Source organism: Suricata suricatta, chromosome 7, assembly GCF_006229205.1.
Source record: "Suricata suricatta isolate VVHF042 chromosome 7, meerkat_22Aug2017_6uvM2_HiC, whole genome shotgun sequence".
Classification (NCBI taxonomy): Eukaryota; Metazoa; Chordata; class Mammalia; order Carnivora; family Herpestidae; genus Suricata; species Suricata suricatta.
The window spans coordinates 93,268,136-93,284,087 of NC_043706.1; the positions used below are offsets into that span (position 1 = coordinate 93,268,136).

At 39.2% G+C, this 15,952-nt stretch overlaps 1 protein-coding gene and 1 non-coding gene across 2 annotated transcripts in view; one reads left to right on the forward strand and one right to left on the reverse strand.

Moving 5' to 3' along the window:
* Positions 1–10,112, reverse strand: part of SNX3 (sorting nexin 3) — a 50,938-nt gene extending 40,826 nt beyond the window's left edge. Inside the window, exon 1 of the mRNA XM_029944049.1 lies at positions 9,853–10,112. Coding sequence (XP_029799909.1) covers positions 9,853–10,014 — 162 coding nt within the window. The 5' untranslated portion in view covers positions 10,015–10,112. The remainder of the gene's footprint in view (positions 1–9,852) is intronic.
* LOC115297245 lies at positions 5,352–5,458 on the forward strand. The gene has a single exon (XR_003911348.1). It is a non-coding gene; the product is annotated as a U6 spliceosomal RNA (small nuclear RNA).
* Positions 10,113–15,952: the final 5,840 nt, after the last annotated feature.

Genomic DNA, 15,952 nt, shown 5'->3' on the forward strand with positions numbered 1-15,952 from the left:
CACAGATTTTACATCTACCTGCACAGGACTGAGAAAAGTAAAATTCTAGCATTCAGAAAGGCACCATTTACTCTCACCCCAGTTCTCTTTTGGTTAAGCTATAGTCTTATTATAGTTTATAAACCTGTGCTCAATTTCATAATATAATAAAATTATCCTACAAAGAAAAGTCTCTAACCTTTGGCTGGATTAAGAAATCTTCTCTTTTGGGGTGCCTGCATGGCTCAGTCAGTTAGCATCTCATGAACCATGAGATCATGACCTGAACTGAAGTCAGACACTTAACTGATTGAGCCACCCAGATGCCCTCCCCCCACTTTTTTGTTAAGCATTAGAAATTTATTTAAATACTTTTTTTAAGTTTGTCCATTAGAGAGAGAGAGAATGTTCATGCACACGTGACTGAGAAGGGGAGGGGCAGAGAGAAAGGGAAGAGACAGAATCCTAAGCAGGCTCTACACTGTTAGCATGGAGTCCAACATAAGGCTTGATCCCATGACCTTGGGTCAGGACCTGAGCCAAATGCCTAACCAACTGAGTCACCCAGGTGCTCTGAAATTTTGTCTATCAGCAGAGAAGAAGGTGCGTCTGAAGTCAGTGCATGCTTCGAGTCTGGCACAGGGCTGACAGTGAACAGACTATGGAGGTACCACTGACTGAAAACACAGTGAAATAGAGCAAAAAGGTTAAAGAAATTCAGGAGTTTTTAAAAAGCCCTACAAACACTGGTTCCTTCATATATGAACTATCCTGTATATTCAAGGCCAATTATCACTTATAACGAACTAACAACAAATCAAACAAGTCAACATTCATTCTAGGGAAACTGGACAAAATAGATATCTGGCAGTTTGAATCTAACACTTCAATTTAAACAGCTCCATATGGCTAATGGCTACTAGAACAGTTTTAGACAAAGGCATATCAAAAATTCTAGAGAAAAGCAAATTAAAGAACACATTCCTTCTAAAGAATCCGCTCAACTGTATTCATAACTGATGGCCTACTCCAACCTATAAAGCCTTTCTTAATTTTATGTTTTACCAGATTTTATATAGTTAGAATTCTCCTACAGTGCTTCTTTAGCTTTGACATTCTTGAACTTCCTTCATACAGAAGCTCTGGGTGCCTTACACATTTGATATATGTGGGGTTTTTTTTTTGTTTTTTTGTTTCTTTTTTTTTTTTTTACTTCATAGCCTTTTATTTTTTTTAAGATTTTTTGTGTGTGTGTGAAGGCACCTGAGTGGCTCAGTTGGTTAAGCGTCCGACTTTGGCTCAAACCATGATCTCACAGTTAGTGGGTTTGAGCCCTGCATTGGGCTCTGTGCTGACTGCTCAGAGCCTGGAGCCTGCGTCAGATTCTGTGTCTCCTTCTCTCTCTGACTCTCCCCGCCCATGCACTGTCTCAGTGTTTCTCTCAAAAAATAAATAAATATAAAAAAAATTAAGAATTTTTAAAATTTTAAAGTAATATCTATACTCAATGTGGTGCTCAAACTCACAACCCTGAGATAGAGTTGCATGTTCTACTGACTGAGCCAGCCCACTGCCCTTATGTCATAGTCTTTTAAGTTCGAGTTTTAAAATCTAACCTATCACAAATGGATCTGGATGTTTTAAAAGAACAAATTATTCCTGCTCTTTATAAATAAATGCCTGAAGTTAATGTGCAGGTTTCTTTTCAAAATAGAAACCAAGAAAAAAAAAATGATGTAACATCAGAAGAAATTGTGTAGTTATACATTTATCGCCTGAAATACTTTTATATTTTAGACTTTGAGACCTAGAATCACAAGTTGCTAAAGTCAAAGTACTTTTCTCCTAATGTGTGCAGTAAATGGAAGATACTATTGCTTCCAAGACCTTGCTTGGAATTATGGAGGGTCAGAGGCCTAACAATAAGCATGACACCTTTTCTGAGTTAAACTGTAACCAAGAGCCAATAACCAACAGTATTCACCACATAGTACTCATAATTTTACACTTGTCTTGTTTCAGAAGCTGGCTCCCTTTCATACAGGGGCACCAGATCACAACAAGGATAAACCACTGTATTAAAAACTATGTGGTTCTTTCTCCTATACTCAGTTAAAAAAAAACAAACCCAAATCTGCACTCATCATTTAGTATTATTAATCTTGACCTATATTTGGATAGCCAAAGTGACTTAGTCTTTTAATAATTTTCTCTTCAGTTTGGAAAAATAATCCTCTACAGCCTATTTAAGTAAAGCACCCAACTTTTTTTAGACTCTAAGTCCAACATAGGGCTCAAATTCATGACCCTGAGATGAAGAGTCGCACACTCTACCAACTGAGTTAGCCAACTGCCCCTCTTTAAACTATGAAATATTTTTGACTTTATAACAAGTTTACGTATTTTAAGTCATTGCATTTATATATCTAAGTAGACTGTACTTTTCAAAATATTGTTTGGTTTTTTTTAATGTTTATTTATTTTTGAGAGAGAGACAGAACATGAGCAGGGGAAGGGCAGAAAGAGAGGCAGACACAGAATCCGAAGCAGACTCCAGGTTCTGAGCTGTCATCACAGAGCCCAATGCAGGGCTCGAACTCATGAACCATGAGACCATGACCTGAACCGAAGTTGGACACTGAACCAACTAAGCCACCCAGGTGCCCTCAAATGTTGCTGTTTCTCACTATAGAACAGAGAAACATCCCACAATTCAGGAATGGAGAAAAACAGCAGGCAAACAGTATACAAGTGGCAGGTATGGAAATAATTTAAGGAAAGCCAATCAAACACAGATGCTACATCAGTGATAAAATCAAAGACTAAACAGCAAAGAAATAGAAAGTGCCCATTCTGGTATTATGAGACAAAAAGTAATTTTATAAAAATTACTTTAAGTCTTCTATGATTCTCTGGTAAGACATACTGATCTCACTGATCTTTGTGGCTCAAATTATATACTCATTCAATACCATCAGTTAAAATGATAGTCTTAACTACTTACACAGTTTTAAAGAGCCATTAAAGAAAAAAAAAAGGTTAGTTAATCATCTATTTTCAGTACCTCTAATCCAACCACAATCTCATGGTACATCTCTGTATCAGATACGCCATATCTTCATGTTTGTCTTGTTTCACAACTCATCAAAATTAGTTCTCAGTTAGAGATCAAAACTCAGTCACATTTATGACTGTCAAAACTAATCAGAACTCAATTTTATTAGTTACAAATCAAATGAAGTCTCTAAAGTATCAGGCATAGGCCAAAAAAAAAAAAAAAAAGGTAAGAAAGACTTAAGAAAGATGATCAGGTGTTGCTAAAGCAACATCCTAAAGGGGTTGATCCCAATCACTTATTTGCTACTGTGGCAAAGCAAACCACAGTGTTGCTTCTTTCTTCACATGGCTGCCCAGATAGACTAAATTTCCCAGCTTCCTTTGTGGGAAAGGACATTGGGCAGCAATATGCCTTCCCACGGCTAGAAGATGGATGTGATGCTGGAGGCAGATAGTTAAGTCATGATCCCAGCCCAGGACTGCCCCTGAGACCTCTCGTGTAAAAAAAATAAACTATTGTTGAAGTCTCTGTGAGAACAGCCCAAACGTATCCTAATTGATACAACCTTTCTTGCAAAAGTTATATCAAATGTCCCATTTTACTACCATGTCAAAATTCCTAGGCTCTAAATTAAATACTTCTTTAAGGAAGTAAAACTTTGGTTGACAGTCTCAAGTCATTTAACTAAGAAATCAGTAAACAACTGTACCAAGATTATAATATTGCTTTCCCTTGACACCATCTTTCTTATCTGATATTTTAAAAAAATGCTAGTTCTGTTTATATGAAAACAGCACAATATGGTACAACATCAAAGTATCTAAAAACAACAGTTCAGCCAATTTTTTTCCTTTTGGAAAGCATGATTATGAAGGTGAAGAGAGGGAAAATCGCTGTTACAAAGAAATCACCAAGATGGCTAAAAGTTAAGCGCTTTTAGACTGTTCCACTTTAAAGATAGAATAGCTGTAGTGGTAAAACATGAATCTCTTTCCTATATGTACATATATGTATGTATAAATATATATATACATATACACATATATATACAGATATACATACATACACACACACACATATATAGCATTTTCTTGACTCCCAGCTTACCTGCATGATTATTACGTAGTGATACAGACAAGGATGGTACAAGGGAGAAATGATCTGTCTTGGCCAAATACAGTAAAATCCTCCCCTTCTTCCCCCAAAGCTAAGTTGTACAAATTGTTATGCTTTTAACTACCACATAAATTGCCTCCCCTCCAAAAACAATTTCTAACTTTGGCAAATGTCATTGGTTTTCCTTTCTGTTCTCAGATCTTTGTCAGGATGTGCTATTTTGTTTTGGTTAGTTGGTTGATTTGTTTATTTCTATTTATTTAGAATTTGCCTTTTTAAATCCCATCATGGCTACCCACCACTGTGGTTCCACAGATTTTTCTCATACCTCTCAGACGGCACAGTGCAAGGAAGAACAAGCCTTGCTGTGTGCAGTTAAGTGCTCTTGCTAGGGTGCTTTTTAAACTTCCCATATCCCACCCCTACCTAAGAAATGAGAATCTCAACGGTTTCCAAAGCTTCAGGTGAATGTTCACTAAGGCTCTGAAGGTCAGAAAAATCTAAATTCAAATCCCACTTTTGCCATTTAATACCCATGACTTTGAACTAGTTACTTAACCTTCTTAAATTTCATTTATCCATAATGTCACTATATGCCAAGCACAGTGCCAGATGTTAGGGGTGATTATGACAGTCCCTGTCCTCTAGGAACTTACAGTGGAAGATACAGGAACTAAAAGAAACCACAGACAAGCAAACAATGTAATCCCTATAGGGCTACAAGGGCACACAGGAAGGAAATCCAGTCTAAATTCCAAGGATAAACAAAAATCTCTAAAAAGGTGACAGTAAGGCTAAGTCCTGCAGGACAAGCAATATAATAGTAGTCAGATGAGGCCACGAAAGAAAAAACTAGTTTTTGTTTTTCAAATTTTAGTTTTTTAAGTAATCTCCACACCTAACGTAGTATTTGAACCCATAACCCCAAGATCAGGAGTCACATGCTTGCTTCATCAACCAAGCCAGTTGGGTACCTCAGGAAGACTTTTTAGCAGCAGAGTAAGTGTGTAGATACAAGAGGCCTAGATAAAAGAGAATTGTTTATTCAGGAGATACAGTAGTTCAGCAGGACTGGAACAAAAAGTAAGAAGCGGGAGGGACAAGAAAGGGTCAACAGGGACCCCAGCTTTTACAATTGCAAAGCAAGATTATTATCTGTTCTTAGTTACCTCAAAGATCACATTATATACACATAGCAGTGCTCACTTTGGCAGCACATGTATTAAAACTGGAAAGACACGGAGAAGATTAGCATGGCCCCTGCACAAGGATGACACGCAACTTCATGAAGCGTTCCACATTTTTTAATATATATAGCACAATGCCTTGAACAGAGTAAGTACTCAAGTTATCCATCTCTTCTTCAGCTTCAACACACAGAAAACACGTCTCATCTTTTATAACATCACTAGTCAGCCAGTCAACAACACATTCTCTTCAGGTCGTCTCATCAGAACAGAACATTTAATAGCAAGCTCTTTGCAGCTGTCCATTTCTCCTGTGTGCATGTGACCTACAGTGGATTACTGAAGAGCCAATTCCCAGGTGTCAAGATGGCCAACTATGGGGTTTCCTTCAAAAGGTTCAGGCACCTGAGGGTGCTCCAACAGTAGGCTGTAGGTAACAAAGGTTTTAATGTGCTATTTTAAATGAAATGAACTGTGGCTGTGAAGTAGTTCTGAACCAGGACCAGAATAGTTCAAATCTAACCCTGGCTCTGACACTAGTTAGATAATTTACTTTGGGTGAGAGACAACCTTCTGTGCCTTGGGTCCCTGATGTACTAAAATAAACAACAGAGAACAGTCCCAATATAGCGAGGCCACTCTTTTTTAACGGTCACTGCCTCCTTCTCCCCAACTTAGGGATGGATTAAGTAAGAACGGAATCTTCAAAGCTAGTTATATACCCTGCCTTTTTTTCTTTTATTTTTAGTGTTTATTTTTGAGAAGGGGGAGGGGCAGAGAGGGAGACAGAATCTGAATCAGGCTCTAGGCTCTGAGCTGTCAACACAGAGCCCCAGACAGGGCTCAAACTCACAGACTCTGAGATTATGAACTGAGCTGAAGTTGGTCGCTCAACGGACTGAGCCACCCAGGTGCCCCATATGCCCTTCCTTAATGGAGATACTGGACATCAGCCATAGCTAGCAGCAAAGATGTGTATCAGATAGCTCATGGCCAACTGATAAGGCTGCACAGATTCTGCACATGTCCCCTGGCACTAAAATACCTTGATTCTTTAAAATATTACCTTGGCCCTTTAATAATACATTCTTATAAATCCTAAAACTAGGTCTAAGAATTAATTTATTTCTCAGCTTCCAATCTGGATATTAATAACACCCAATTTAAAATGAGACGACTCACCTAGAGAAAAATCACCAATACAGGTTTAGAATGGCAAACACTATCAAGATGCTACTTTTACTGACCATCTTTCTTGTCAAAATGTTTATCAAACTTTATATTAAGCTTTATGTTTTAATAAGCCTCAATTTTAAGAGGCTACTTCTGCAACTACTTGAGGGGAGAAATATTACATATACATATAGCAAATCATTCTGTTGAACACTTTAGACATATACATTATACAGCAATTGTATCTCAATAAAACTGGAAAAAATACTAGTCCCATCATAGGAAATGTGGTACTTTAAAATATGAAATATTTTATTCAATATTTTTGGGCTTAATATGAAATTTATCACCTTCCAAAGGCATCACAACTTTCTACATGGAATCAACAAAAAAGTTACTTAGTACTACACAAGATGGCTTCTTTTATGCCATATCTGCCTCAATAAAAGTATACTTCCATGCCAAGAAAATCTAACAATTTTAGTTAACCCAAATACATAGTAAGATAGAAAATGCAGTTTTAAAAGGCAGATCACTGCCTTTTAAATTAGAAGATAACCCACATTTGGAAAAAGGTAACCTTCGACGCTTAGTATGTATCAGTCAATGCTCAAGAGATTTACGTGCATTATCTCATTTAGTCTTATGATGTAGGGGCTATTGTTAGCATACCTATTTTACAGAGGGGAAGTGGAACTTCGATCATATACCTTATTCTGCTAATAAATGATAAATCTTTTCTTTGAACTCAGAGCTCAAAAAAGATCCTTAACTTCAATCTTGTTTGAAACAACTGTCTCTAGTTCCAACAGAAGATCTTAATTTAAAATCCCCAGAAAATTAAGATTACATTATAGTACAAACTTCATGGAACAGTGACTGAATTTCTCCTTTAGACTTCTCTTTAATATGACAAAATAATTCTAGACCCTGAGCTTTCCTAAACCTTTCATCATTTATGGTGCTCTCTGCTGTACCTACCCATTAGAACAATTTTTAAAAACATTAACAATGTACCAATTATTTTCAAAAGCCCAGAGATACTAATCAAGTGATCCTAATAGTCTTAAACACTACCCTCAAACCAAAAGATAAATGAAGATTGGGAAACTTGCATTCTAAAGTGCCACCATCTAGATAAAATTACTCTGTGAATTAGAGTAATTTCAATCAGATCCTATAAAATTGAACATTTTTCTCAAGGCCAGAATTATAGAGTAACTAGAAGATAGTTTAAGGGCCCAAACTCCACATGGCGATTCAACAGCAAAAGGCAGGCAGTAGGGGCTAGGGACAGCAGCAACAGTTTAGAAAAGCAGTAATAAATAAAATTACAAAGTGATTTACCTATTTATCTCACTGGTCATTCTCCCTTAATACAAGATTGTAATTACTCTCAAAAATCATATGCTCCTTAAGACCTACTGTCGTTACTATATGGTATCTTAAGTTTTAAGATAACACATTACGTATCAAGAAAAACCCAATGGCATTTCATAAGCATTAGAACACCCACATTTTTAGAGGATACTTGCAATTATGACTATAAACATCATCCCCCCCCAAAAAAAACCAATGTGAGTGTATACTTCATTAATCCCATAGCTCATTAACCAATATTAGAAAGGATTATTCTAAAAAATGCAAATGAACACTATTTTTAAGTGCTACATCAGCTCTTCAGTAAAGTATCAGATGTATTTTTTTAAATAATTAAGTTATACTAGAGTGTATTTAACACTGAGCACTCAGCAGCATAAGCACAAGGTTATTAAACAGAGGAAGTGTAGGCAGGAGATTTTGCTTCGGTTGCATGACAGGAAGTACAACTATGGAAGTTTAGAAACAGGAATACCAAGTTCTGTTTTAGCATAAGAAAGGAAAACATGGTGGTGAATAAGGGTAAAAGAGGAAGTTCTTCTTATTGAACAACCTGTCATATATCTAAAAATCATTCCAAAGTTAAAAAAAAAAAAAGGAAAGGAAAGAAAGGTAGGAAGGCCTTTTTCACTAGGCTTATGTGGTAAAGTAGTTCCCTAAATACCCTGGAGCCTGGAGTTTGCAATTTCACTATAATAAGACTGCTTATGGTCCACATTTTACACATCCAGAGGGACCCGAGGGTGGCTTGTAACAAACAGTTTCATATCTTAAAGTATGATTTCTTAGCAATACATGATAAATCATTTTTATGTGCCTAAGTCACAATATGAATATACTTAACACTGCTGAACCGTACACTTAACTTATAAAGGGTTAAGATGGTAAATTATAGGTTTTGGTTTTTTTAACCACCCACACCAAAATGCACAAGTTAATGAGAAATTACTCCATTTATTTATAGTAACTTGTTATGTAAATTTCGATTAAAGTGAAATTCTTATACTTAATTTTTAGTAAAACAATTTGTTGTCGTTTTTAACAGCTAGATTCGTTTTACGTAATTAATTTTTAAAGATACTTCCATACACGAGCAAGTTCCTGAATCCTGAACTACAGTGAAAGTGAAGCACTATTCCAATTAACATCTTTCAAATCATCTGAATTACTTATTGCTATCAAATAGTAGTTATGAAATTATAAGTGTGTTTCTACTTCAGCTGACTCCTTCATTCAGTGAAGTGCAAATCTCGAAATTAAGAGAGCAAAGTCCCTAAATGAATAGACATTCTTTCTTAAAGCAGTTGTAGTTTTGGATTGTGAGGTAGACAACATTTGCCACACCTCAGCCTTTAGCACGACTGTGGCCCAGAATGGTAAGGTCAATCTCCGTCCTCGCCAGGCTCAGCCCTACCAAATTCGTCAGGCTCTTGAGAACTGCACTAGATTCTGTTCAGAAAAGTGTACAACCTCGGTTACTTTGGTAGCTCAAGAAGGGCCTGGAACAACCAGCCTGGCCACCTCTGGAAAAAGTCTCCAGGAAAAGAAAACTGGGAAAACTTCAACTTTGCGCAAACCTCCGTTCTTCAGTCACATCTAGCTCCCCTCCCGATGAAGCACAGTGTTCTCGAAAGATCTACACCTTTCCAACTCAAATGTCATTCCCAGATCAGCTACTTGAGGGGCAAGCGGCGCTCAACCCACGCCTTCTTCTTCGAGCACCTTCTCCCAGGACCAGAGCTGAGCTGAGCTCACTCCGCAGCCCCCCTTCCAAACCCGACACGAAGAAGGGCCCTGGCCCAAGACCCCGCCCGTGGACAAGACTGCCCGACCGAGTCAGCCCGGGGCTCCCGGTCGGGGCGGCTGTAGCCACCAGAGGGGATCCGCTAATGGGCTGGCGGGGGGAGACCACGGACGGCGGGAGGAGGGTCTCCCTGGAAGGGGAAAAGACGGCCTCACCTTGACTCTGATTTCGTAGGTGGTGAAGCGGCCCCGGCCGACCCCCACCGTCTGCGGGTTGCTCACATCGATCTCGAGGAAGTTGCTGGGCGGCCCGTAGGCATCATTCAGGTTCTGCGGCTTGGTGATCAGCCGCCGGGTGTCCGCCACGGTCTCCGCCATTTCGCTGCTGCAGCCGCCGCCGCTGCGGACGCCCTCCGCCCCCTCCGAGTTCCACCGACGCCGCTGCTGCCCGCCGCGGGGACACCGGGCTCGCGCACGGCGGTCGCTAGGCGAGCGAGCACGTAGGACGGGCGTTCACCCCGCGCGCGAAGCTCCTCCCTGCGTCCTTTCGGCTTCCGCCTTTGGTGCCCCGGGGAGAAATAGCTGACTCGCCGGGACGCCGCGACCTGGGCCCGGGAAGCTCAGCTGTGGCCACTCAGGGGAACTGCAGGCTAGACGGCAGAGGAGCAGCGGCAGTCTCGGGACTTGTGGTCGCGAGCCAGTTCTGGCCAGACTACAGCGCCCACAATGCACCGGGCGGGCGCGTCGCCGCCTGGCTGCGGCCGAGGTGCTGCGGGACCTAGGGGTCCGGGGGTGGGCGCTTCCTGTCTTTCTGCTAGCTTCCTGGGCCTGGAGCGATGGGAGGAACAGTGAAAATGGTCTTCGCCGCCTTGCTGGGGGGACAAAAGTTAAACGGCGAGTTTTGAGGGGTGTGCCAGCAACCAAAACAAAACTGCTTTCTCGAATTGTGTTAGCCTACCAAATGTCTCCCTATGAACCACTGAAAATGCCTTTCTAGATAACCATTAACAAGTGTCACACGTCATGATTCTGATGTCATCTTGACAGTTTGACCATACACGTGTATGGATTGATAAATGGAAGGAGATAAAGTAGCAAAGTGGAATACAGACAAAAGACCTTGGCAGATCACAGCACTAAGGTCAGACCATTCGGGGACTGGTCGGCTCTCCAAAAATAACGTAGTAGGCTGGTATCTGCCTTTAATGACCTGTGTTTGGGGGACCTGCAACTTTATTCTCTCATTTCCCACAAAGTTCCAGTAAGTTAAACAAAAAAAAAAGTAATCGTATTTTTACAGCATTTGAAATGAAACTCAGATAAGCCTTTATAAGAAATGACAAAAAAGCTAAAACAAGTAAATGGTAGTTCATCTCTAGCAAATGCAGGTTTTGAACATTGAAGTAGAAGGATAAATTTCTACTTAGAGAATTGTCTCTCTTTATGTCATAGTTCTGCAACTATATATTTTTAAAAGTATGTTGAGTTTCAGAAATCATTCACTTTAAATAATTGGATCTGTCCCTTAAGATGAAAAATCGCCCAGATCATTGAAAACGTAAAAATATAGGAACAGCTGGAATAAAGAAGTTACTTAAACATAGTATAGACCATTTCCCAGAAAACTCAACATTCTTTGATTCAACAATTGTTTATTGAAGGTGTAGTAGGTGCTTTTTCAGTTGTACATAGTAGAGAGCTGAGGGCAAATAAGATTGGAGATTCTCTAAATTCATCAGGTTTATAGTGTGGTATATGGTCTATCTTGGGGGGACATAATAAGTCAATAAATGGGTCAAATAATAAATTTGCCAATATGATTGATGCTATAAGGAAAATAAAACTGCAAAAACAAACAACAAAAAAAGGAAAATAAAACTGAGGTAATATGATAGAGAATAAGACAAGCTTATTAGATGGGGTGGTCAGAGAAATCCTCTCCAAGAATATCCCTCTTTCAGAGAGTAAGGGGAATATCAGAATAAGTATGCTCATATAGTACTTTTCCTGGGCCTGTCTCATGTTGCCAGAGACCAAATGGGGACTTGGCTCCTATTATCACAGCAGTGAGTTCAAGAAGTGAGTATAGATTGTGGAGGAGGAAATAAATTTCCTTCTACCCTTTAAGATCTTCCAGCTGGTGTAAGAGTCAAATTGACATGAGACGGATTAACAGAAAAAAACCACCGAAGTTTAATTACATGCTCATGGAGGCCCAATAATGAAATTGAGATCCAAAGAAATGACCAAGGCAGACAGTTTTTATACTTTTTAGACAAAGAGCCAATAAATCTGTGAGGAATTGACAAGACACAGAGCTTAATTAAAGCTTGTAAGCTTTAATTAGTAAGGAATTCTGAGCAGAATTTGGGCTAGAAAGATATGTTAGTAAAAAATTAACAACGTTTTTTGTATAGCATTCTAGGCTTTAAAGTCCTATCTCTGGTGATAAAGATTTTCTTTTACTTAGTGTGAGAAGAATACTTTTCATGTGGAGGATTTGTTTCCTACTTTCAGGGGACAGAGAAAAGGGTCTGACTGTGCTTGCACCCACTGTTTCCTAAGTAACTTTTATTTAAAATAACATGCCAGGGGCGCCTGGGTGTCTCAGTCAGTTAAGAGTCTGCCTCTTGATTTCAGTTCAAGTTACAATCTCACCAGTCACGAGTTCAACCCCACATCGGCTTTCTGCTGTCAACATAGAGCCTGCTTCAGATCCTCTGTCTCCCTCTCTCTGCCCCTCCCCTGCTCATTCTCTGCTTTCTCTTTCAAAATAAATAAACCTTAAAAAATGTAAAATAATATGCCAAAGTGGTATATTTTGGGTGGTATGCTCTTGGCCTCTACAAGATGACACTTTGAATTAGAGTATATGAGAACTAAGAGACCAGGAACCACTGTATTGTCCTGTCACCAGTGACACTTGAACAAAGTATCATGGGATATTCTCATAGAAAGTTTCTTTCTCATTCATTGAAGGCCACTCAGAGCAGATTTGAACAGCAGCAACAGTTACCTGCAGTGGGAAGCAGTTACAGAGGGTAGTAGCCCGGCAATATAGCAGCCATACAGCTCAAGAGCTTCCTGGTATAAACATTGGGAGGAAAATTGTTTTTCAGAAGATATGATTGTATTCCTAGAAATCTCCAAAAAGAATAAGCTACTAGAATTAACAAGAGAATTTAGTGGCTGAATGAAAGTAAAGACCCTATTTATAGGTTTTCTCTGTCCAGGCAATGTCTAGTCAGAATGATGACTATATTTGTTTTTAGTTATTGGAATTAGAAGAGGAATATCCATGCTGTATTGGTGAAGATCACAGAAAAATCTGTCCAATATATCATCTCATTTGGGTAAACAAATGGAATGAAAAGACACAAAGACCTATACATCTATATGTGCATATTTTTATATGCTTATGAGAAAAAGTCTGGAAAGACCGATAACCAGGCTGTTACTACTGGTAACTCAAGAGAGAGTGGCAGTTGCAGTGGGGATAGAAATGGGAAGACATCAGCATGTGCCAGGGATAAGCTAAGATGTTAGAAATCTATTACCAATTTTATGTTTCCCTAGCTGCCTAATACAAAAATAAATTGTTAGTGTGCCTGTATTAGGCCACGAGAGATGAAAATTGTGTCCTTTGAGTAGTATATTAGAATATATGTAGCACCATAGGGTACAGAGTTTTGCATCTTATTGTGCTTAACAATGTATCTTGAAGATAGTTCCATATCTGTACTGCAGCCAAGTATTCTATTACATGACGTGCCATAATTTAACATGTCCCCTATTAACAAATATATGTGGGGTCTCAACCTTTCATTATTACAGTGTTGCGAATAGCCTTGAATATGCCATCATTACACACACGGTACTATATTTGTAGGATAAATTGCTGTAAATGGAATTACTGGGTCAAAAGATGCAGGTATACATATTTACCAGAGATCTTGCGAAATTTCCTCTCTACAGGCTTAACCAGTTTACACCCTGTTCGGCAATGTATGAAGATACCTCTTTGTCCATAGCTTCACCAACATGAAGTGTTAAAAAAACTTTAATCTTCACTAACCTAAATGGTATTTTTATTTGCATATTCCTTATTCAACTGAGCATAGTTGAGCATCTCTTCATATGTTTACAAGCTTTTCATATTTCCTTTTTTTGGTGGTGTATATGTTTAGATTCTTTGCCCATTTTTCCATTGACTTGCCCTTTTTCTTAATCTGTTGGAGTTTATTAAATATTAAGAGGTAACCCTTTTATGTGATATAAATTGTAAATATCTTCCCCAGTTTAACTTTTAGCTCTCCCAATAATGGTTTTTACCATGTACTTTGTAATGAATTTATGTAGTGGATTTTGTCAGTCTTTTATGGCTTTTGAGTTTTGAAGCATGCTTAGAAAGCACCCCCTCCTCTTATAAAAATCTATTTTTTTCTAGAATATTTATAGGTTTTTAAAAAATTTTAGTGTTTTTTATTTATTTTTGAGAGACAGAGAGAGACAGTGAGAGAAGGGGAGAGTCAGAGAGAGAGGGAGACACAGAATCTGAAGCAGGCTCCAGGCTCTGAGCTAGCTGTCAGCACAGAGCCCAATGCGGGGCTGGAACCCACGAACTGTGACGTCATGACCTGAGCCAAAGCTGGACGCTTAACCGACTGAGCCACCCAGGCGCCCCTATAGTTTTTTTAAAAAAACATTTGATCCATCTAGAATTTCTTTTAGCATAAGTATGGATCTAATTTTTCTCATTTGACTACCTAATTGTTCCTACACCATTTATTAAGCAATCTACTTTTTAAATATCTATTCTTTACTCAATGATTTGAAATGGTTGGATTATTAATTTTTGTTCATGTTTATTTATTTTTGAGAGAGAGAGTGTGTGCACACAAGGGGGAGAGGCTGAGAGAGAGGGAGACAAAGATCCAAAGCAGGATCCACGCTGTCAGCACAGAGCTGGTTGTGGGGCTGGAAGTCATGACCTGAGCCGAAGTCAGATGCTTAACTGATGGAGCCACCCAGGTGCCTGGAGATGGTTGTATTATTACACTTAAAGTCACATGAGAATTGTATTTCTCATTCAATCCTGTATCTGACTGTATCTGGTCTAATAAAAAAATATTGGAATTTTTGAATGGTAGGAGTATCTTTGTTATTCCTAAAAAGCCCCTTTTGACCACACTTGAGTTTATGCTAAGGAGGCAAGACTCAGGGAAGATCCCCTAGATAGCTTCAGGATGGGAGCTGGTCACCAGAAAGACCAAATACTTGCAGAGAGGTGGGAAATTTCACCACCACCACCCCACATCCATTTCCTGGAAGATGGCAGGCTGGAGAGGAAATAAAAATTCCACACATCCCTTCCCCAGACCTCGCCCTTTGCATCTCTTTCATTTGGCTGTTCTGAGCCAAATGGAAGAGACAAACCAGCAAACATAAGTAAAGTGTTTTTCTGAGATCTTTTGAGTTGAATTATCAAACCTGAGAGGGAGGAGATTCTGAGAACCCCCCAAATATGTAGTTGGCTGGGCAGAAGTGGATAGCTTTGGCAACTCATTTGAATTAGCTGGTGTCTGAAGTGGGGACAGTCTTGTGGGACTGAGTCCTTAATTCGTTGAGTCTGTGCCAACTTCTGGCACTTTGTGTCAGAGTGGATTTGAATTGTCTGACACTGAATTGGTATTGGAGAATCAAAGGCTTTGGAGGTAATGTTACTCTGTTCTAGTAGCACATCAGACAGACTCTTCTCCTCTCCTCCTCAAAGGTTAACCTCACTACTCCCACAGTCAGGGAGATCATCATGTGGTTGCTCCTTAAACAGTCTAAGAGTCTGGAGTCTCTGGGAGGCTTATACTTTAACTAAATACACCTTCACACTGATTTCCTTTGTCTATTTGCTTACAGTTTTATTTAAAGAGGCTAAGTGTTGCTGGAGCTGGAGCTAGCCGGGCAGGCCCTGGTTGCATACCCCACTCAGCAAAGAAAACCTACAGGGACAGTGACTCTCAGTGTCAGCAGGCAGGTTAGTGGCCCCCTGCTGTGTTGTAGGCATGCCCTTTGAGGAGTCCTAATTCCCACCCTCAGATCCTGTACAAAATATCTCTTCCAAAACAAATAATTCTGCCTTTTTTATATTATTATTATTTAGGGCTTCTGTTTTGGTGAAGCAGACAGTGTCCAGCTGGTTGTATTAACATCAGAACCACTTTCTCTTGGTTTTTTTTTTTCCCCAAGTTCTTCTCCACTAATTATTCCTTTTCTTTCTTTTCTATATCTTCTCCATACTCTTTGTGGTAGCCATGAGAAT